Source organism: Cyprinus carpio, chromosome B4 (assembly GCF_018340385.1).
Source record: "Cyprinus carpio isolate SPL01 chromosome B4, ASM1834038v1, whole genome shotgun sequence".
Lineage (NCBI taxonomy): Eukaryota > Metazoa > Chordata > Actinopteri > Cypriniformes > Cyprinidae > Cyprinus > Cyprinus carpio.
In genome coordinates this window covers 24,165,153-24,188,452 of record NC_056600.1, presented here as the reverse complement: position 1 = coordinate 24,188,452, position 23,300 = coordinate 24,165,153, and the positions used below count along the sequence as shown (strand labels likewise).

General features: G+C 36.4%; 1 protein-coding gene across 1 annotated transcript; it reads right to left on the bottom strand.

Moving 5' to 3' along the window:
- LOC109103818 (E3 SUMO-protein ligase ZBED1-like) lies at positions 1–22,459 on the bottom strand. Its single transcript, XM_042722981.1, has 3 exons — positions 21,559–22,459; positions 448–560; positions 1–320 (listed from the first exon to the last, which is right to left on the bottom strand). Exons 1-3 carry the CDS (start codon positions 22,320–22,322, stop codon positions 1–3), a joined length of 1,197 nt encoding a protein of 398 aa, XP_042578915.1. The 5' UTR covers positions 22,323–22,459.
- Positions 22,460–23,300: the final 841 nt, after the last annotated feature.

Below are 23,300 nucleotides of genomic sequence, written 5' to 3'. Positions count from 1 at the left end.
TCACAAGGCACCGTTGTAGCAAGGTTTGACAGATACTTGCATGCTATTGGTGCCAGCCTTGCATGTGTTGCTTCTCTCTTTTTTCCACCACTGTAGTGGACAACCCTCCATGTGCAATTTGGGCTCTGCTTTGTAGCGGTTAAGACACTGTTCTATGGACTCTTCCTCTTCATCTGACTCTGAATCAGAAGAAACCAGCAAGACGGAGATCCTTCTCTTCTTTGGTGGCTGTTGGTCTGTTGTCTCTTTAGACTCTTGTTTTCCAGGACTCTGTGCCATTAACAGCTTGCTTAGTGAAGCCCACACCTCATTCCTTTCATCTTTGGGAAGACACTTTAGGTCTTTAAACCTTGGGTCAATTGCAGTAGCGATCTTTAGCCATGTGAGATTAGTGCTGTCCTTCCTTTTAGATAGGTCTGAAGTAAAATCATTTTTTAATTTAACTACATAGGCTGGAGTCATCCTCTGTGGACTCCATAATTTTGAACAAGTGGCACAAGGCTGGCAATACCACTGAGCAGGAGATGTACTGCTCTCCTCCCAGCAGTTCAGTTACATATCTGCAATGGAAAGCACAAGATGTTGCTATTAAATGCAAAGAAACTAATTTTGTGCCAGTATGTAACATGTACACTTACACTCTCACACTCACTCACTCATTCTCTCTCTCTCTCTCTTTCTCTCTCTCTCTCTCACACACACACACAAACACACACAATTGTATTTTATTTACATTACATTGTTCAACACCATATTTATTTCTTCTTCACCTTTTTAATAATGTTTTACACTAATCTTAACTTATTTTTATTTTTGTTTTACGCAGCATGCCTTGGCAGCGGGCACACACGTATTGGACTGCGGTAAAGTTGGATTAATATTCAAACATTCGGACTTCCGGGTTCAATAACTTTCTAATTTAATGTGCAATAAAGTAATTTTTGGCTAATTCTATTCAGCGACATGATTCTCAACCTACTACACTTTCCACAATCGATCAAAATGGCCAAGTATTGTTTTAATTGCATACTTACTGGCGTACGTCCATTGAATATCCAACGTAGTGTGGCATATACGTTAGGGACCGTCTAAAAAGTTGTAATTTTATTTCATTAGTGCAAACAGACAGCTACATTTTAGCCAACTATATCGCTCACATTATGTCTTCTAATACTATAGATTTTTATATAACAACAATAAAAATTGGATTATAATAATTGTGTTTTAAATAATGTTTAGGAAATGAAAAAAGAATGACCGTACATTAATTGTTATTTAGTAACAATCCAGACAAGTGGGAAATCTCCTGGAATCTCCTGAACATAAATAAATATTTATTTATTTATTTATTTATTTTATATTTATTTATTTATTTGCTTCAAAATTAACAAGAACTGTGTTGGTGTGTTTGTTTTAACAAAGATGTATGATATTTTTCAGTAGGTTTTGAAAGCATGGGTTGACTACTTCAAATCAAATTGGAACATCTTGTTTGGACCCTACAGAATATACTGCAGTGCATGTCTTTTGCTGTTTTATTCAACTCTGTTTCTGTGGTTTTAAGTGTGATAAAGACTTTACATTGTAACAGCATTCTACATGTGGTCAATGAAAAGAATGGATACACTTTTCTGTGTCCCTGTTGTATGATATCTTAATTTAATATTAAACTCTCATAATATCACAATTTATGTGCATTCATTGATGTTTACAGTCCTGCAAAAGATATCACTGTCCATGGTACTAATTCTGTCAGATTATAGTAAACATCTCGGAGGACCTGACTTGGACTACTCACATTCAAACACAGGTTAATAAAGCCAGGCAAAGACTGTACCATCTGCGACGGCTGAGGAAATTCAGGGTCTCACCAGCAATCCTGAAAACTTTATATTCTGGGGCTATAGAAAGTGTATTGACTCAGTGTATCTCAGTGTGGTATGGGAAAACAGCTCCAGTCATGACTGCAAAGCCCTGCAGAGAGTTGTGCGCTTAGCTGAGCGCATTTCAGGGTCTGCTCTCCCCTCTCTGCAGGACATCTACCTCAAACGCTGCAGAAGTACAGCTGCAAAAATCATCAAAGACTTCATCCACCCCAGTAAACATCTATTCACTTCACTGCCATCTGGTAAGCGCTTCCGTAGCCTGATGGCAAAAACCGAGAGACTCAGGAGGAGTTTCTTCCCCAAGGCCATCAGGCTCCTTAACTCTAAACCAGCCTCTTAACATCCTCATGCCTCCACTTAATGTTCACTTTATCATTTTCACTTTATCCACTACCTCACATAGAAAACACTGACAGTGTCACCCTGTTTGCACATTTGCTTCTTGTACATTCCTGTGTATCTTAATATTTAAGAATACAGTAAAATGCATAAATGCACATTGTACATCCCTGTACATCTTAATATTTAATACTACAGTTTACATTCATGCACATTATTTTGCGTTCAATATTTAATTCTACAATATACATCTTTTTATATTTTATTCTTACATTTTTATTGTTTACTTTTATTTCATTTCTTACATAGCTATATTTATGTATATTTTCATCTGTGTTGTTTTCTTTAATAATTGCACTGTCCATGGAGCGGACCTGACTCACATTTCACTGCTGGTTATATATGCTATATATAATTTTGTATGTGACGAATAAAAAATTTTGAATCTTGAATCTTATAGACAAGTACTCATAAAGCTTGACAGCAAACAGGATGTTTGTTTTGAGTGAACACTTTCAAAAACAAGTGGAAACATTCTACAAAATGTATTATAAATAATTTGTGCTTTACATATAAATTCAATTTGTACTATCATTGTGTTTTACGGGTTTCTTCTATGATGCATCATACAATTCAATAGGTTTTGAAAAGCCGACCACACTGCCCCAAAACAAGTTGTAAAATATTTGTTTGCCTAAAGAACATATTACAAGTCTTTAATGTGCTATTATTTACTCGAGGTGTTCAATTTCTATCATCACTGTGGGGCTCTTCAGTGGCACAGCATCCAGTTCAATAACTTTTGAAAAGAAGGACCAAATGCTACAGTGCAAGTTGTAAAATATTTATTTGACCCGAAAGAACATACTACAAGTCTTTTAATCAAATATTATTTACTCTAGATTTTCAGTTTCTATGATAACTGTATTCTATGGGGCTCTTCAGTGGCACAGCATCCAGTTCAATAACTTTTGAAAAGAAGGACCAAGTGCTACAGTGTAAGTTGTAAAATATTTGTCAGACCCTTAAGAACATACTACAAGTCTTTATTGCAATATTATTTACTCTAGATGTTCAATTTCTATCATTCACTGTATTCTATGGGGTTCTTCAGTGGCACAGCATCCAGTTCAATAACTTTATAAAAGAAGGACCACAGTGCTACAGTGTAAGTTGTAAAATATTTGTTTGACCCTAAAGAACATACTACAAGTCTTTAATGCAATATTATTTACTCTAGATGTTCAATTTCTATCATCACTGTATTCTATGGGGTTATTTATTGGCACAGCATCCAGTTCAATAACTTTTGAAAAGAAGGACCAAGTGCTACAGTGCAAGTTTTATTTGTTTGACCCTAAAGAACATACTACAAGTCTTTAATGCAATATTATTTTACTCTAGATGTTCGATTTTTTATCACCACTGTATTCTATGGGGTTCTTCAGTGGCACAACATCCAGTTCAATAACTTTAGAAAAGAAGGACCAAGTGCTACAGTGCAAGTTGTAAAATATTTGTTTGACCCTAAAGAACATACTACAAGTCTTTAATGCAATATTATTTACTCTAGATGTTTAATTTCTATCATCACTGTATTCTATGGGGCTCTTCAGTGGCACAGCATCCAGTTCAATAACTTTTGCAAGGACGGCCACACAGCTCATAAACAAGTTGTAAAATATTTGTCAGACCCTTAAGAACATACTACAAGTCTTTAATGCAATATTATTTAATCTAGATGTTCAATTTCTATCATCACTGTATTCTATGGGGTTCTTCAGTGGCACAGCATCCAGTTCAATAGTATTTGAAAAGAAGGACCAAGTGCTACAGTGTAAGTTGTAAAATATTTGTCAGACCCTTAAGAACATACTACAAGTCTTTAATGCAATATTATTTACTCTAGATGTTCAATTTCTATCATCACTGTATTCTATGGGGTTCTTCAGTGGCACAGCATCCAGTTCAATAACTTTAGAAAAGAAGGACCAAGTGCTACAGTGTAAGTTGTAAAATATTTGTTTGACCCTAAAGAACATACTACAAGTCTTTAATGCAATATTATTTAATCTAGATGTTCAATTTCTATCATCACTGTATTCTATGGGGTTCTTCAGTGGCACAGCATCCAGTTCAATAACTTTTGAAAAGAAGGACCAAGTGCTACAGTGCAAGTTTTAAAATATTTGTTTGACCCTAAAGAACATACTACAAGTCTTTAATGCAATATTATTTAATCTAGATGTTCAATTTCTATCATCACTGTATTCTATGGGGTTCTTCAGTGGCACAGCATCCAGTTCAATAACTTTTGCAAGGACGGCCACACAGCTCAAAAACAAGTTGTAAAATATTTGTTTGACCCTAAAGAACATACTACAAGTCTTTAATGCAATATTATTTACTCTAGATGTTCAATTTCTATCATCACTGTATTCTATGGGGTTCTTCAGTGGCACAGCATCCAGTTCAATAACTTTTGAAAAGAAGGACCAAGTGCTACAGTGTAAGTTGTAAAATATTTGTTTGACCCTAAAGAACATACTACAAGTCTTTAATGCAATATTATTTACTCTAGATGTTCGATTTTTTATCATCACTGTATTCTATGGGGCTCTTCAGTGGCACAGCATCCAGTTCAATAACTTTTGCAAGGACGGCCACACAGCTCATAAACAAGTTGTAAAATATTTGTTTGACCCTTAAGAACATACTACAATTCTTTAATGCAATATTATTTAATCTAGATGTTCAATTTCTATCATCACTGTATTCTATGGGGTTCTTCAGTGGCACAACATCCAGTTCAATAACTTTAGAAAAAGAAGGACCAAGTGCTACAGTGTAAGTTGTAAAATATTTGTTTGACCCTAAAGAACATACTACAAGTCTTTAATGCAATATTATTTACTCTAGATGTTCAATTTCTATCATCACTGTATTCTATGGGGCTCTTCAGTGGCACAGCATCCAGTTCAATAACTTTAGAAAAGAAGGACCAAGTGCTACAGTGCAAGTTGTAAAATATTTGTTTGACCCTAAAGAACATACTACAAGTCTTTAATGCAATATTATTTACTCTAGATGTTCGATTTTGTATCACCACTGTATTCTATGGGGTTCTTCAGTGGCACAACATCCAGTTCAATAACTTTTGAAAAGAAGGACCAAGTGCTACAGTGTAAGTTGTAAAATATTTGTTTGACCCTAAAGAACATACTACAAGTCTTTAATGCAATATTATTTAATCTAGATGTTCAATTTCTATCATCACTGTATTCTATGGGGCTCTTCAGTGGCACAGCATCCAGTTCAATAACTTTTGCAAGGACGGCCACACAGCTCATAAACAAGTTGTAAAATATTTGTTTGACCCTTAAGAACATACTACAAGTCTTTAATGCAATATTATTTACTCTAGATGTTCAATTTCTATCATCACTGTATTCTATGGGGCTCTTCAGTGGCACAGCATCCAGTTCAATAACTTTTTATTGAACTTCAGTTCAATAACTAACGAGTTTTAAAATGGTTACCAGTGATTACATTTTTAAATTCATTATGACGATGGATTCTGTTACTTGTACTCTTGATCCTATTCCAACTCACGTTCTCAAAGAGTGTCTGTCATCTATCATTCCTCTTATTTTGAACATTGTTAATGCTTCCCTTAAGTTTGCCTCCATCACACCAATTCTTCAAAAGCCTGGATGTGATTTGTCTGATCTGTCTAACTACAGGCCTATATCTAATCTAAGGTTCTGGAATGTGTTGTTGTGTCACAACTTCATTCTCACTTGTCCATGAATGATCTTTTAGAACCTTTTCAATCTTGGTTTCAAATAGGACATAGTACTGAGACTGCCTTGGTCCGCGTTATGAATGATTTCCTCATTTCTGCTGACTCTTGTGCCCCTTACTCTATTGGTGCTGTTGGACTTGAGTGCAGCCTTGTGTGTGCAACTCTATATTGATTGAGAGACTCAGACTTGGCTTGGTAATTCTCTTGGAGTTGGTTTAAATCTTTTCTCACTGATCGTACACAGTTTGTCACTTTAGTAAACAATAAATCTAACATTGGAAAGCTATTTCATGGTGTTCCTCAGAGGTTTGTTCCTGGCCCGATACTTTTTATATTTACATGTTTCCTTTAGGGAAGATTATTAGAAAGCATGGTTTGGGGTTCCACTTGTATGCTGTTGATACTCAGATTTATATTAGCACGAAAACTAATATCACTGGTATATCAGCAACCCTATCTCACTGTCGCCAGGAGATTCAATTATGGATGTAGCACAATTTTCTTAAATGTAATGTAAATGTCATGTAAAGTCAGAGGTTCTTTAATTGGTACCCATGCAGCTGCCTGTAATGGTTGAAATTTTAGTTTACACCTTGAAAATAATGAAGTATCTCCGTTACCTCAAGTTCCCAACCTTGGTATAATTTTTGATACTCAGTTGACACTTGAAGCACATATCAAGTGCATTTCAAAATCTGCAATTTTCCATCTAAGGAATATTGCCAGGATTAGGCCTTTTCTTTCATTACCTGATGCAGAAAGGCTTGTCAATGCACTTGTTCCCTATTGTGTTGATTATCATAATGCCCTTTATCTTGGCCTACCTGCAAAGTCTATTAAGCGACTGCAACACATTACAGAACTCTATTGCAAGTGTTCTTATACATACTCCTTCTCGTCAGCATATCTCTGGGGTTCTTAGGAACCTGCATTGGCTTCCGGTCCATGCCCGTATTGATTTTAAAATTGTTGCTTAACATATAAAGCTGTTCATGAAACTGCACCATTATATATGTATATATGTGTGATTTAATTATGATATATGCCCTCTCAATCTCTCCTCTCCGCCAACTCTTTTCTCCTTAAACAGCCTTCTTGCAGGCTAAGAAGTTCATGAAACTGCACCATTTTCTCTGTGGCAGCCCCTTGGTTGTGGAATACACTTCCCTTAACTGTTAGGAATGCCCCAACAATAACAAGTTTAAAGAAATGGTTTAAAACCCATCTTTTTAAGAAGGTGTTTGTGTCTTGATTGGTGACACTGGATTCTACCTCTTGTTGTATTCTTTATATTTTTATTTATTCATTTTTTTTATTATTTACTTTTCTTCTGTGTTTTTTGTAGCGCTTTGGGTATAAGAAAAGTGCAATATAAATAAAATGTATCATTATTATTATTATTATTAATGAGGTATGCAACATTATTGACTATGTTTTAGGTTAATGCTGTTTTCAGTATTCATCTAACATTAAACTCACTCACTATCATAATCCATATTCACTGATCAATATTTACAGTCTTGCAGAACTGTCACTGTCCATGGTTCTGAATTTTTCATGTTTATGAAGAACATGTTTTGTACATTTTCCATGTTCCATATGATAATAAGCTAAGTGCATTGCTTTTTATAGTTGCACTAAAACAAACTCATAATAGCCTACATACCACAGCAAAAATATTTGTTAATGGAAACACATTCAAAATAAATCCCTTTGACCTACAGATGCAGCATGCAATTTTGCTGGCCATGCGGTAAAAATGGCTAGAACAAAGGAGATCTTCACATTTCTCAACTTTTCACACCCCTAAAATATAATTGCTATTCCTTAGTAGTGTTTGTCATTTACATTTGTCATTAACATTGTTTAGTACTTTAGTACTTTTTTCATTGCATGTTTAGTTTTTAACTTTTTTCTTTTCTTTTCTTTTCTTTTCTTTTCTTTTCTTTTCTTTTCTTTGCTTTTTTGTGTTATAACTGTGTCTTTCTTGTGTTGGTAATCACAAATCAAATCTCAAAACCCTTTAGAAAAACCATCCTTCATCCAATGCTAATAATTTTTCTTATTGTATGATCAATTTGGATCATTTGATATTGTGAAGGTGATATTCCTTACCTGGTGCCCTTAGGTAAAAGGACAGATAGGTCTTCTGACACACACACACACACACCTGAAATGAAGAGGGACCAAACCCACCTCTAGTGTCTTGTGTATACCACACAATTGGTACCCATGTGAAGATCACTACATACAGTGCCCTCCACAATTATTGGCACCCCTGTTTAAGATGTAGTCGTGTACTTCTAAAAATTATCCTTTTTTTTTTAACAACATAGAACCCAAATGCAAAAAAAGAGAAAAATCCAACCTTTTATTTAAGTACATTACTTTGGTGGTAAAAAATAAAAAAAAATCACACATTTAGGAAAAAAAAACACTTGAAAACATGTGTCCCACAATTATTGTATATGACAAATAAATATGACATGACACAGAGGCCTAATTCTCTTTGAATTAGCCATTTGTCAACATGGCAAAGACAAGAGAACACACCATTCAAATAAGGCAAATGTGTGTCGACCTTCATAAGTCAGACATTGGCTACAAGAAAATAGTCACTTGCCTTAACTTATCTAGCACGTATCTAGTCAGAGGAGTCATTCAGAAGTTTAAAACAACTGGAACAATGACAAACAAGGCTGGAAGAGGTCCCAAGTTTATCTTGCCACAACTAACAGTGAGGAGGATGGTAAGAGAAGTAAAAAAAAAGTCCTAAGCTCACTGTCACAGAATTGTATCAAAGAGTGGCATCTTGGGGTCACAAAGTCTCCAAAACAACCATCAGTCGCTCTATACATGTCAACAAGCTGTTTGGGAGGCATGCAAGGAAAAAGCCTTTTCTCACTAACACTCACAAAAGTAAACGTCTGGAGTTTGCTAAGCGGCACTGGGACTTCAACTGAGATTGTGTGCTTTGGTAAAATGAGATTGAGCTTTTTGGCAACAAACACTCTAAGTGGGTCTGGCGTAAAACAAAAGATGAGTATGCCAAAAAGCACCTCATGCCCAATGTGAAGTATCGTGGAGGATCTGTGATGCTGTGGGCCTGTTTCTCTTCCAAAGGCCCTGGGAACCTTGTTAGGGTCCATGGCATTATGAACGCCTGATGGCCTCTGCCAGAAAGCTGAAGATGGGTTGTCATTGGGTCTTTCTGCAGGATAATGATCCAAAACATGTGGAAAAATCTATGCAAAAATGGTTCAGCAGTTACAAACTCAAGGTCCTACCATGGCCATCTCAGTCCCCAGACCTCAACCCAATCGAAAACCTGTGTGGCGAGCTAAAGAGGAGATTGCATAAGAGAGGACCCAGGACACTGGATGATCTAGAAAGATTATGCAAAGAAGAATGGTCAAAGATCCCTCTCTCTGTGTTCTCCAATCTTGTGAAATGTTATAGGAGGAGATTAGGTCTGTCTTGTTGGCAAAAGGGGCTTGTACAAAGTGTTAACATCAGGGGTACCAATAATTGTGGGACACATGAGTAAAAAATGTTTTTCTAAATGTGTGAATTTTTTTTTTTACAACCAAAGTAATGAACTTAAATAAAAGGTTGGATTTTTCTCTTTTTTTTTTTGGCATTTGAGTTCTATGTTTTTTAAAAAAGGAGACATTTTAGAAGTCCACGACCACATCTTAAACAGGGGTTCCAATAATTGTGGAGGGCACTATATCTTTGTAACAATGTGAGTAAGTTGCTGTCATATTTTCATAATAATAATAATAATAACGAATATAGATGTCATTAATTTTAAGGTAACATCACTGATGATGTGTTCAGGTGCATCTGAAGATGTGTTTCAAGAACTAATGGGGTATTTATAAATAACATATAAAATAATTCTTAATATTCAAGGCCCATTAACAATAATGAACTATGCATAAATCAACCAATTTAGGCTTACTAACCCATTGTTTCACTTTAAACTTGATAAGTTAACAATACTCAAAACATCTGAGGGAACTTTTTTCCACAGAACATTTGAAAAACAAACAACATTTTTTGTTTTGTTTGTAGAGCTTAAAAATAAAAAATCGACAAGTGGGGTGGGGCTAAGAGCCACGGGAGCTGCCAAGCCTCACTTCGGTGGACCTCAGTTGCACCCCACTCATCACAATGATAATTATGTACCGCTTTCTTGCATACACATCACATTCAATCAGACATTTATAGTTAAGTGCTAGTTAAATGTATGCATTTAGCAGACACTTTTATCCAAAGTGACGTACTAATGAAGCTAATGAAGTTCGCTCTCACTATACACTTGAATGTAAATAGTCAAACAACATGCAGTACACGTATTCCTAAAGTTTTCTTCCCATCCTCTACCTAACCACATGCTCTACTCTTCACCAAAATGGTAACACTACATAACCAATATAAGAAACCTCTGTAAATCCTTACACAGAGGATAATCCTAAAATATGTCTCCCTGTGTTAATCTTGTGTTAAACACACACAATATATCATGTAATTACAACATTTGTTTTCCTTGTAGTCTGATGCAAAGAAACAAAGCTACCCCTAAAACATGCTTAACTATTAGCCTCAACCAAAACATAATAGAAGACAACAACTAAATAATCAAATACAATCAACAATTATTTCATGAATGTTTCAAACCTAATAATCAACATACAAAAAAAATTAACTTTCCAAGGCAAAAAAATTAAATGAATAAACAAGAAAAAAATATATTAATAAAGATTACCCTCTAAGGAGCATAATGGTTCGAACCAATTTCCTGTGACACAGCATAAAGATGACACTGGGACACCAAGTCTCCCTTTTGTTTGCTGATGCATTGAGTGCAGCTACTAACCCTATGGACCAGAGCACCCTTAACCTCAGGTAACATAAATTGTTTAAATTGTATTTATTAAACAAATATGCACCCTTTTAATAAAGTCATTAACTCCTTGGCTTGTGTGTTTGTTGTTAGAGGGTGCCTGTAAAGTACAAATAACAAAACCTAAGTAAACAGTTGGTGAGGCCAAATATGTGGCATGGTCATAAACTCACCCTTAACTAATGAGACCACTTGCAGATCTTACAAATCTTTATGTTGGAATTCTAAAGAACGTCTGATTGGAAACTAAAAAACCCATTGCATCACAGGTAATTTTAATCATTGAGGCCTCATGACTTGTTGGTTGGGAGGTAGGGTTTTCTTTGCTAAAATCAATTCATTTTGATGAGTGCTCCTCCACCCAGTCCGGTTCTGGCACACCTCAATCAGCACTTGCAGTCTTAAGGTAACAGATCAAAGAGACTTACAAAATCTGCATTACTAGGGGCCCTCCTGGAATTTGGGAACTACTGATTTTAAAAAATATGGACCAAATCCATTCCGTTTAGTCATACCCGGTGAACAATGTAACATTATAATGATCGCAAGTTGACACTTAAATTAAAAAAAAAAGGGGACAATGGGCTATATATGCTCAGTATATTTAAAATGATGACTTCAGAATAACTGGTTTATAGTTTGTCACATGTCTCTAAAGAAACCAACACAACACATGGTCAAATTGAGAAAGTTTTAATGATGTGAAAGTCACTGAAGCGCCTGTCCAAATAAACATTCTGTTTGATGTTGTTTTCTGAGTGTTTTAATAACATAAACATGGGGAAGTTGTGGCCTTGTGGTTAGAGACTTTGACTCTTCACTCTAAGGTTGTGTGTTTGAGTCTTGGCTCCAGCAATACCACGACTGATGTGCCCTTGAGCAAGGCACTGAACCCCCAACTGCTCCCCGGGCGCCGCAGCATAAATGACTGCCCACTGCTCCGGGTGTATGTTATAATAATGCAGTTTATTTATAATGCACTTTTCTAGAACAAAAAGGGCTACAAACAAATAAAATACAAAACTATAAAAACAAATGCAATTCAGAGTCTAAACTATAAACCATAAAATTCTAATTACAGTACAACACAATAGAATATTACTGACATTCCATAAAAGCAATTTTAAAAAGATGAGTTTTTAACAGTTTCTTAAAACTGGCTATTGTGTGTTCACTGCTGTGTGTGTGCACTTTGGATGGTTTAAATGCAGAGAACGAATTCTGAGTATGGGTCACCATACTTAGCTGGATGGCATGTCCCTATTTTCTTCTTTTTTTTCAGCACCATGGACAGTAACAGTCCTGCAAAGCTGTAAACTAACTCAGTGCACATATAGAATGATATTGTGTGAGTTCAATATAAAATTAATGCTAAATACATCAGGAAAGTATAAAAGAGAGAATATTAAGTTGGTTCATTCAACAACATGAAGTATGTTCATTAGGCTGTGTCATCTTATATTGAAAACTAAATAATCTAATAAATGGTGTGTTTAAAGTCCAAATAAAGATTTAAATGCAATGTGCTTTTTATTGAGACAACTTATCTTATTCTGCAGAATCCTTTGAATCCTTTTTTATTTATTTATTTATTTATTAGTATTGTTCACATAACATCATTTTGTGGGAACGTACCTCTGTGGGAGGTACTTCTATCCTTTCATGACAAATTGGAGCAATCATCTGATGAACAGCAGGTGTTAGATAAGCCAAATTTAAAAGGTGTAATACTGTGGGTTGTTTAGAGCACAACGAAAGAGTAAAAAGACTAAGGTCAAACCCCATCAACATGGGTAGACATAAAAAAGGAAAAGTAGTAAAAAAGGACAGATGTATGGGCAGAGGCAGGAGGGAAAGGGAAGCTGTTGTGTTTCAGTTTTTGAAAGCTGATATTTTAAACAGGGAACAGGGATATTCATCTGACATTTGGTCAGATGTATCCATTGCTTTGTTTGGTGAGGACACAAAGAAAAAAAACCGTCACTGGTTATGGGTCATATGGACCAATAACAGAAATAGTGTTAGGGACCAACTAACCATGAACCATCAAAAGTGAGCAAACAACACTGGAGCCAGGAGACATTATGCCAAATGAAGGTAAGTTGTTTTGTTTGCCTCTATAATTGTCATCCAACAGCAATTGTATATATTGTACCTGCAACACAATTTAGCTGTGGCCCAACTTATTGTTAAAAAAAAAAAAAATTGCTTTAAGAATCATACTATCAAACCAAATAGTATTCGCTCTAACCATAAACAAATGTTAACAGACTGTTTATAAAAGAAAATAATGTTTTGCTTCCTTGTAAATCGCATTATATATTAATCGTGGACAAAGATATTAAAACCACTGTTGATACCACACCAGACTTTTATTTCCATTTAACATGTGTACCAGCATTTATTTATTCTTACAGTGGGGCTCGAAAGTTTGGGCACCCCTTGCAGAATCTGTGAAAATGAGTCATTTTCCAAAAATAAGAGAGATCATACTAAATGCATGTAATTTTTTTATTTAGTACTGTCCTGAGTAAGATATTGTGCATAAAAGATATTAACACTTAGTCCACAAGACAAAAAACATGCTGAAATTATTAAAATAACCCCCTCAAAAGTTTGGGAACCCTTGGTTCTTAGTACTGTGTTCTGTTACCTGATGATCCTCGACTGTCTTTCTGTTTTGTGATAGTTGTGCATGAGTCCCTTGTTTGTTCTGAACAGTTAAACTGAGCAGCGTTCTTCAGAAAAATCTTTAAGGTCCTGCAGATTCTTCAGTTTTCCAGCATCTTTGCATATTTGAACCCTTTCCAGCAGTGACTTTATGATTTGGAGATGCATCTTATCACACTGAGGACATTTGAGGGAATCAAACACAACTATTTAAAAAGATTCACACATTCACTGATGCTCCAGAAGGAAACGAGATGCATTAATTAAGAGCATCATGAAAACTTTTGGATTTTAAAGATCAAGGTAAATTGTACTTAATTTGTGTACCGGGAAACGTACATGTATCTTCTGTTGCTTACGAAGGGCAGAACTAAATGGAAAAAAATTATATTTAAAAAAAATTAGACAAATTTGGCCATCTTCATCGTGTTCAAAAGCTTGGAGCATCAGTGAATGTGTGAATCTTTTTTAATAGTTGTGTTTGAGTCCCTCAGTCGTCCTCAGTGTGAAAAGATTAATCTCAAAATCATACAGTCACTGCTGGAAAGGGTTCAAATATGCAAAGATGCTGGAAAACTGAAGAATCTGCCCGGACCTTAAAGATTTTTCTGAAGAACACTGCTCAGTTTAACTGTTCAGAACAAACAAGGGACTCATGCACAACCATCACAAAACAGAAAGACAGTCGAGGATCATCAGGTAACAGAACACAGTATTAAGAACCAAGGGTTCCCAAACTTTTGAGTGGGGTTATTTTAATAATTTCAGCTTTTTTTTTTCTTACTCAGGACAGTACTAAATAAAATCTAACATTCATTTAGTATGATCTCTCTTATTTTTTTGAAAATTAATCTAATTTTCACAGATTCTGCAAAGGGTGCCCAAACTTTTGAACTTTTTGTATATTGTTCAGATTTAATCAAAACAAGTGCTGACCATAATTATCTAATTTTCATGTCAAAATGTTCATGAATATACACTTACTGTTCAATCTGATCTGCCATAGACATGATAATGAGTTGGAAAGAGGACACTGAGGCAGATATTGTCCAAAACAACATGGATTCACAGGAGGACACAGCAGACCTGGGAAGAGAGAGTGCAACTGAGGATAGTGATCTAAATAACATTGTCCCAGAGGATACAAGAGTGAAACTGGAAGGAACTGAAACGAGTGAGAATGCACCATTGGGAGATGCTGGTCCAGATGTTTACAGGACAGCACAAAAGGTGCGTAAACAGCTTTCAATCACTCTTAACAGAAAGGAATGGAACAAAATAAGACCTTCGAAAGGTTCCACTAAATTAAGGCCACCCTGGACGCACTATCTCTATAATGCATTTAAAGAGAAAATCCCTGTTGCACTCTGTCTTTTAAATATCAGAACATAAAATCTGCCCACAGCCGGAAAACAAAATGTCCCTATTTACACATTGTAGCAATTTGCACATTCTCATCATGCCAGGCAAAATACAAATTCAAACTGAAAACCAAGCCTGAAAGAATGTGCAAAATGGTAAAGATCCTGGTCAATCAACATGGACAAATAAATCATAGAGTGGGTGAGAAAAGGTTTAGGCCAGCAACAAACCTCAAAAGAGGAGCACTTGCAAGAGCAATTACACGTGGACCTAGTCATTATTTCTACTCCACACTCAAAACCACACCCAAAGAGGAACTTTTGTGTGGAAATATGTCCAGCTGCCTCAACAGGAATGTGCTGAAGGTAATCCGCTCAGAAATTTAGGAATAAAAAACTACTCCACACTGATGTGTTAATGGAAATACATCTCATGCAAGGAATACTAAGAGGATGTGACACCAGATTTTTTAAGTTACCAGGATACATACAACATTTTAGCATGGACCCCTTTGGTGTTCATATGTACACTGAGCTTGGAATCAGTATTCTTGTAGACCATTTACGCAGTAGGCTTCCTGTGTCCCTTTATCTGGATGCTACTGGAGGAGTGGTCTCAAAAATTACAGATCAGCCAAAGCAAATCCTGTACTACTCACTCACACTTCCAGGAAGGGGTCGGGATGCTCCCCCTCTACCAATCTGTGAAATGCTATCAAATGAGCATTCGGTACCTCCAATCACATATTGGCTCATGCAATTTACATTGCATTTGTCCAAATACACACAAATGCACATACACCAGATTGAGACTGACTATAGCTGGGCTCTCATGCAAAGTGTTCTGTTAGCTTTCAACAGAGAGAACATCACTACTTACCTAGAAAGGGCTTTTGATATTTGCACAGGCAAAAAAGCTCAGGATGACATGAAGCCTTACACTGTGCTGCACATATGTTCTGCTCACATCCTCAAAGCAGTCAGACAGGCAATATCAAAGAAAACTGACGACCAAGGTCTGAGAGACTTTGTCACGTTTGCCTTTGCAAGACTGCAGAATGCCTGTTCACTAGAAGAAACAAAATGTATCTTTAGTGCACTGTGTTCTGTACTGACCACTCCGAAAAGCAGTGAAAATCTCAAGGCAAGCCTGCAAATTCTTGAAAGTGCAATTGTTAAACCCCAAGAAGGCAAGCTTGATGAAGTGATGGCAATTGGAGACTGGGAAAAATGGGGCTGTGAAGACCGAAACGATGCTACTACAATTGTGGGTAGTTCACCCTTCAGACTGTATTTCAGACGGATCTTTGAAGAAGCCAAGGAACAAGCAGCAAGTGAAACCTCTTTCTCTAAGGACAACAATCCATACTTTTGTCCAGGTATCATCGACATGCTCTTTGACCACTATCTTGCCATTTTTCCTATGTGGAGTGGTTTGCTGTTGAGACATCTAGAATGTGCTCCACATGAAGGACAGAAGGACATAAAAACAAAATCATACAAAAACAAGAGACACTAATTGCCATGTGGAAAGGTGGTTTGGAATTGTAAAACATACCATCATGAATTCGAAAGAAAAAGCTCAGACCAGGAACTTTCATTAGAAAAATGCATTGCTCCCTGCAGTCAAGATACACTGAACACATCATTCAGCACAACCTCTCTGAAGATCTTTTGCAAAAGCCTCGGCCACCAATGGACATCAGTCACTCACAGGAAAAATGGATGAAGAGAAGGAAAACGCAATTATCAGGGAAAAAATCCAAATACTTTTCAGCACCACACAACATACCAGTTCCACATAAAAAACAAAGGACCCAGATGTGTGGAAAGGACCTGGCAAAGAGCCAGGCAACAGGTTCAAATCTGGACCAGCATAATCTACCTGCAGAGATCCTGTCTGTAGAAGATGAGGTAATACTGTCATTAATGTAAACATTTAAAACTGTGTACTACATTTAATCAATGAAGTTGAGGGAAAGTAATTCATAGGCGGATGTTATTGTAGGTTGAAATGCTATGGACAAAACCCTCTACAGATCTGGTTGTTGCCATCCTGAGGTCCCCTGATCACAAACAGGAGTACCTCTTGCATCACAGTGCGTTCCAAACATTGCGGCCCCATGACTGGTTATTTGGAGAGGTATGTCTATCGGGAATAATAGTGCACCATTTGGCAAATACACTCAGTGTAAATGTTCAAATTACTAACTGAATAAAGTTGTTGAATTACAATTTGTATGTGCGCTTTTTCAGACTATTGAATGCTTTCTAAGAGCAATTCTTAATGCAAAGGGTGCATCTGCTAAACTCTACCAACTGAGTCATTACACTACAGGTGTAATTTTAAACGCCACAAGAGAGCAATTGGCCCAACAAGGATTAAAAAAAGTGAGTGAAACTTGAATTATGATTCTGAGTATTTAGGTAATACATACAACATTGATTATATGTTTGAATCTCATACAGGTCAACTTTGAGCAATATGATGGCATAATTGCTGCTGTAAATGTCGATAATGTACACTGGAAGTTTAGAAAATAAATATCTTGTGAAAAATACTTGTTACACATGAAGACATTCCAATATTAACATTTCTGCACATTTTATGTATTCTTTTGTCTTTTTAGTATGTCCATGCTTTATCAGAACAAATTTTTGTGCTTGACCCTCAATGTGGAAATGATGAAAAGGAGGCAGCCACAAAGGCCTGTAAAAAATTTGGGTACATTAGCTTTCTTTTCAAATGACCTATAACTTTTCTGCTCTGTCAGAACACTCTGTTGTTGGTGTATTTGGGAGAGTGCAGAATAACACCAAAATCACAGTGCATTGTTTTTGGCCAACAACAGGGAATTCTTCAAAATTAGGAGAAATCAGCATGGAAGAGAAGACTGGGTAGACACCAAATGGCAGCCTGGCACAATAGACCATACATTTCAGAAGGATGGTTACAGCTGTGGTGTGTTTGTGATGCAGGTAATAAAAATAGTTGTATAATTTAACTTTTGTTTTCAGCTTTTTCCACATCAGACTGGGTTTCTATTATTAATTTGTAATTCTTTTTGTGTAGATGGCCGCGCAGATTGTGGAAGACTTTCCAAAAATTCCGGAAAGAATTGACATAGATCCCAGCAAGGACTGGATGCAGAAATGTAGGAGAAATATGGCAAAAGACATTGTACTAGCATCAGGTATTATAGTTTTTTTTTTTTTTTTTGTCCTTTTTATTTGTTTGACAGACCATTTATTAAAAGCATATCCCTATGTTCATTTTAATTATTGCAGTCTCAAGGGAAGAATATTGTTCCATCTGTGGGCAAAAACCTGCACCCAAAAAGGATGAGATTTGGGTAATCAATATGTCATGATTTCAGTAGTGACAAAATAGGAAGTGAATTTAAAAAGAACAAATCTAACAACATGTGTCCTTTTTGTTCTCAGATTCAGTGTGAATTGTGCCAGAGGTGGTTTCATGTAAATTGCCTTAACATAGTGGTCCCACCAAAAGACCAATCATGGTTTTGTGTTTTGTGCATATAATTTATGTGGTGTTCATTGTACCAGTGTTTTTTTTTTCTTTTTTTCTTTTTTTGGCTAAATGCATTAAAAAAACTGTACACTTTCTGTCTGCAATGTTTATTATACCTTTGGCCTTCTGACTCTATGTTTACATTAAAACATTTTTGAAGGATTTTTCTTGTGTGGGTTTTTAATTTTTTTATTTTATTTATTTTTATTATTGATTTGAAATGACATGTCAACACTAAAAATTTGCTAAATAGTACTTTATCAGACCATTTTGGTAATCTCTGTAAAAGCAGCAACATGCAGAGAGGCAGCATTAACAGTTAAGTTATTTATTTGGTTCTCTCTCCACCTTCAATACCACGACTGAGGTGCCCTTGAGCAAGGCATCGAACCCCCAACTGCTCCCCGGGCGCCGCAGCATAAATGGCTGCCCACTGCTCCGGGTGTGTGCTCACAGTGTGTGTGTGTGTGTGTGTTCACTGCTCTGTGTGTGTGCATTTCGGATGGGTTAAATGCAGAGCACAAATTCTGAGTATGGGTCACCATACTTGGCTGAATGTCACTTTTCTTTATTCATAAAAATAGCGTCATCAAATTTAATTCTGATCATATGAGCTCTAGTACACCTCTCTGTTTGTACATGTAAATCCAATCGGCTATATATGGCATCGGTTAAGTTTTGTTTTTTAATGCAATACATGCAGAAGTGATGTAACAGTGTATTCATGTAACACACTGAACACTAGCGAAACACAAAAATCGTTATCTTTAGGGTGTAGAACTAGAACATAAAGATAATAAGCCTAGCAGGAACAAATAACTTTATTTTTTACTCCAGATTACTTTTTAGTGACATTTATTATTGTTTTTTTCAATGACACATTAACCAGTTCAATAGCATTTTTTTTTCTTCAATATAGAGATATTTTGAGATGCTCAGTTTCTACTAGCAGTGTGCGGTGTAGAGTTCAATAGCTTTTCTTCGTACTGTAGCTCTGAAACAAATTCGACTTTACGCAACAAACAACAGGGGCCTAGTTTATAAAACTTTACGTAGAATTAATCCTAAAAGTGCACGTACGCACGAAAGCTAGATTCTGCACAAAAGTGTTCAGATTTATAAAACCATGCGTAGAAGAAGCTGCACAAAAATCCTTTTATAAATCCCAGTTAGAGCAAGATTATGTGCATTACGCAGTCTTCTCAGAAATCACCATATTGAGCTTACAATGCCTAGTTATACTATGCATAACCTTATCTGCATATTATTTCCATGCGTATTCTCATTCACGACACCATGTTTACCACTGTCAAAGGTACAAGACATTATGGAAATATGAGATATGGCTTATACATGTAATTTGTGCCATACATTAATTTTTATTTCTAAAAATCTTCTAATAGCTTTGATCAACCGCTTCCACTAAAAAATTGTTTTATTATTTATATATACCTTTTGCGTAGGAAGTGGTGTTCGACTTTTTCAGGACAGGATTTGTGCATATGAAACGGTTATATATGAGGCCCCTGTTGAATAAACCGACTGGATATGTTTTACATCTTCTAAAGTTGGTTTTGATTTAGCATTTAAGTTTCAAAATGTCCTAATCTTTTAGCGATGATGTTTTCAAATTTGCAGAACTGTCCATGGGACTGAACCCATCATATTATTTAAGATATTTCAATCAAGACATTAAACAGTATGTCTATAACTAATTAAAATTTTGGACCAATCATGACAATTTATTGAGCCATGTTAAGGGTGAATGAAGAAAACAATGCAACTGTTTGGGAGATGTAATTTCCTATACAAAGCAAATAATTGTCCAATGAATAGTTGTATTCTACAGGTTGAAATAAACGTATTTCACCATGTTTTGTAACAGTCCACAGAGCATTTTAAAAACTGTTGAACTGAATAATTTGTCATTTAGGAAATGAATGCAATAGGTTGAGAGTACTTGTTCACCATATGATGCAAATGATGGCAAAACAAAGAGTTGTAATACGTTTATTAGGGTCAAATTAAAATTTTCCAACATGTTCTGAAACAGTCCATTGAGTCTTTTGAAAGCTAGAACTGGATAATAGAAGAATCAAATGCAACACACTGGCAGTGTAAATTGACCACATAGTAGAGCAAATAATAGTACATTGAAAAGCTGTAGTGTGTTAATCTAAAATGAATATTATACAATTTGTCCTGGATAAGTCAGTGTCTTCTTCAAAAGACATTGAACTGGAAGAAACCCAAAGAAAACAATGATGGTAGAAATTTAACATCTAGAGTAAATAATAGCACATTAAAGACTTGTAGTATGTTCTTTAGGGTCAAATAAATATTTTCCACAATGTTCTAGAATAGTCCATCAAGCTTTTTAAAATCTATTGAACTAAATGGTGTGTCATAGAAGAAACCGATACAACACATTATGAAGTAGTGGAAATTGACCACATAAGGAAAAATTACTGCACAATAAAGACCTGTAGTGTGTTTATTAAGGTGAAGTTAAGAATTTCCAATGTGTCCAGGACCAGTCCATCAAGCCTTTTAAAAGCTATTGAACTTAATTTGTCATTAAAGAAACCACAGTAGTTGGTTAACAATAAAAAAAATAAAAAATATAAAAAAACACTTGAGGCACAAACTGTTTATTAAATATATAAATCATAAATGTATCATATGTCAACATGCTCTGGAACGTTTTTAACAAAAAGCAAGCATTGTTTTTCAGTTCAAATGAGTCGTTGCTACTTGCTAGAAAAGTAGTATTTTGTAGATGGTCCCTCTGTTGGAGATGACGTCACATCATTCCATAGGCATAAACGTGTTTTTAAGCCTTATAAAAACATCGACTTCTGCAGAAAAATGGATTGTAGGTACTGCTTATTATAGTCAGTACTGAAAAATAATTGTAACTATCCTTTTTAAATGCATATTAACAAAGTTATTGAACCAGGAAGTCCGAATGTGTGAATATAAAACCAACTTTACCGAAGTACAGATTGGGGGATAGTGAAAACAGACAAGAGACGGAGAAAATAATATTAATCTACCTGCAAGGTTCAAGTAGTTCCTCCAGCTTTTGCAGTTTGGCGAGCTCCTGTGTAGTCAACATGGCAACATTGCTCTTTTGCTGAGCCAGGGTAGTGGTCAGTGGAGATTTGTTTCGCTGAATTCGCTTGACCATCTCTAGGGTAGAATTCCATCTAGTCGTAACGTCCTGAACGAGAGATTCTTGTTTCTGTCCACATGCAACTTGCTGTTCCATTAGTTCGTGAGCGTTGGATGGACTATGCTTAAAGTGCCCAACAATCTTGCGACATTTAGCTAGGACACTTTCAAATCCACTGCCGTGAATGGAAACTGTGACAGTTAATTGCAAAATGTGGGCCGTGCAGGGCAGGTGTTCAAATGGAAGTAGTCTCGCGGCAGCAACCATATTACGAGCACTGTCAGTGCCAAGTGTGCTTAACTTGTCCTCGATTTTCCATTCTCTTGCCACATCGAGAAAATGATCCGCACATGCCTCAGCGTACTGTCGTTCCTCAGTTTTAGACACGGTTAGTGCGAATGAATGCAATTTCCATTCTTTATCAACGAAGTGCGCTGTGATGCCTAAGTAGTTGTCATTGCTCACAGAAGTCCAGTGGTCCCCTGTCAGTGCGATGTGTGTCGCTTGCTGTAACGTGTTCATCCTCCGTGCCTTCTCATCGTCATACAAAGTGTGTATTTTTTGACATGATGGTTCCTCTTGAGGGCATATTGTATGAGACGTCTCCGGATGCAGTTCTAATGATGTCCCGCAGTCCATCGTCATCTACTATGTTGATGGGTCGGCAGTTTTTAGCTATTCAAATAACCAAAGCATTCATTACCTTATCACTTACAGATCTTGTCATTTTACCACGAACGCACTCCTGCAATTTACATTGGCGAGGCCCCGTAGAGATGGTTTCGGTGGGGTGTTTTGCTTTTTAAGTGATATGCCAAAGACGAATTACTTCTGTGGTAATTAAATTCGGCTTTGCAAAATGCACAGATTACTTTTGTTTTTATCCACAGAACCATCCGGCAGAGTTTTTATACTGAAACTTTCCGTCTAAAAGCAGGGTTTTTTCCTATATTGAAATTTTTTTGGCGGCCGCCAAAGCGATTTTTTTGTTCCCGCCAAAAGCCATATTTGATGTGTAATTGGGTTTTGTGAGTGAAGCAGTCTACAGACGGAGTGACGGAGAGAACGAGCACAGCACCCCTCCCCCGCGCGCGCACTCTCCGTCTTCAGTTCTGTCTTTGCTCTCTCCCTCGCCTCAAAATCAACTGATCCTAAAGGTCGGGACACCGAATCCATGTTTCACGTGCTGCATTCGGAGAATATTGTTCCTGAATTACCGCTGGGTGTGAATTGCAGTAAAAAAAAAAGTTGCCTCATCTTCTCTTACAACTTGTGACAAGCATTCCGCACATGCAGCGGACATAACTTTAAATAAACGCAAAACAAAAATCTATCCAGTTATGAAGTGTGTGTGTGTGTGTGTGTGTGTGTGTGTGTGTGTGTGTGTGTGTGTGTGTGTGTGTGTGTGTGTGTGTGATGGACAAATCTTTCGCGATGTCCTAACAGCCAGGATTTCCCACACACGTCCGCTAAAGTCTGATTCATTATAATGAATGGTTAAAAGCAGTCGGTCTGCCCGTCAGTGTCTGAATCGGTGCAAATCATTACTTCTTAAAAGAATATACCACATCTGAAATGAGAAGTAAATTTAGCCTTCATAATCCACAATATGTATAGGACATG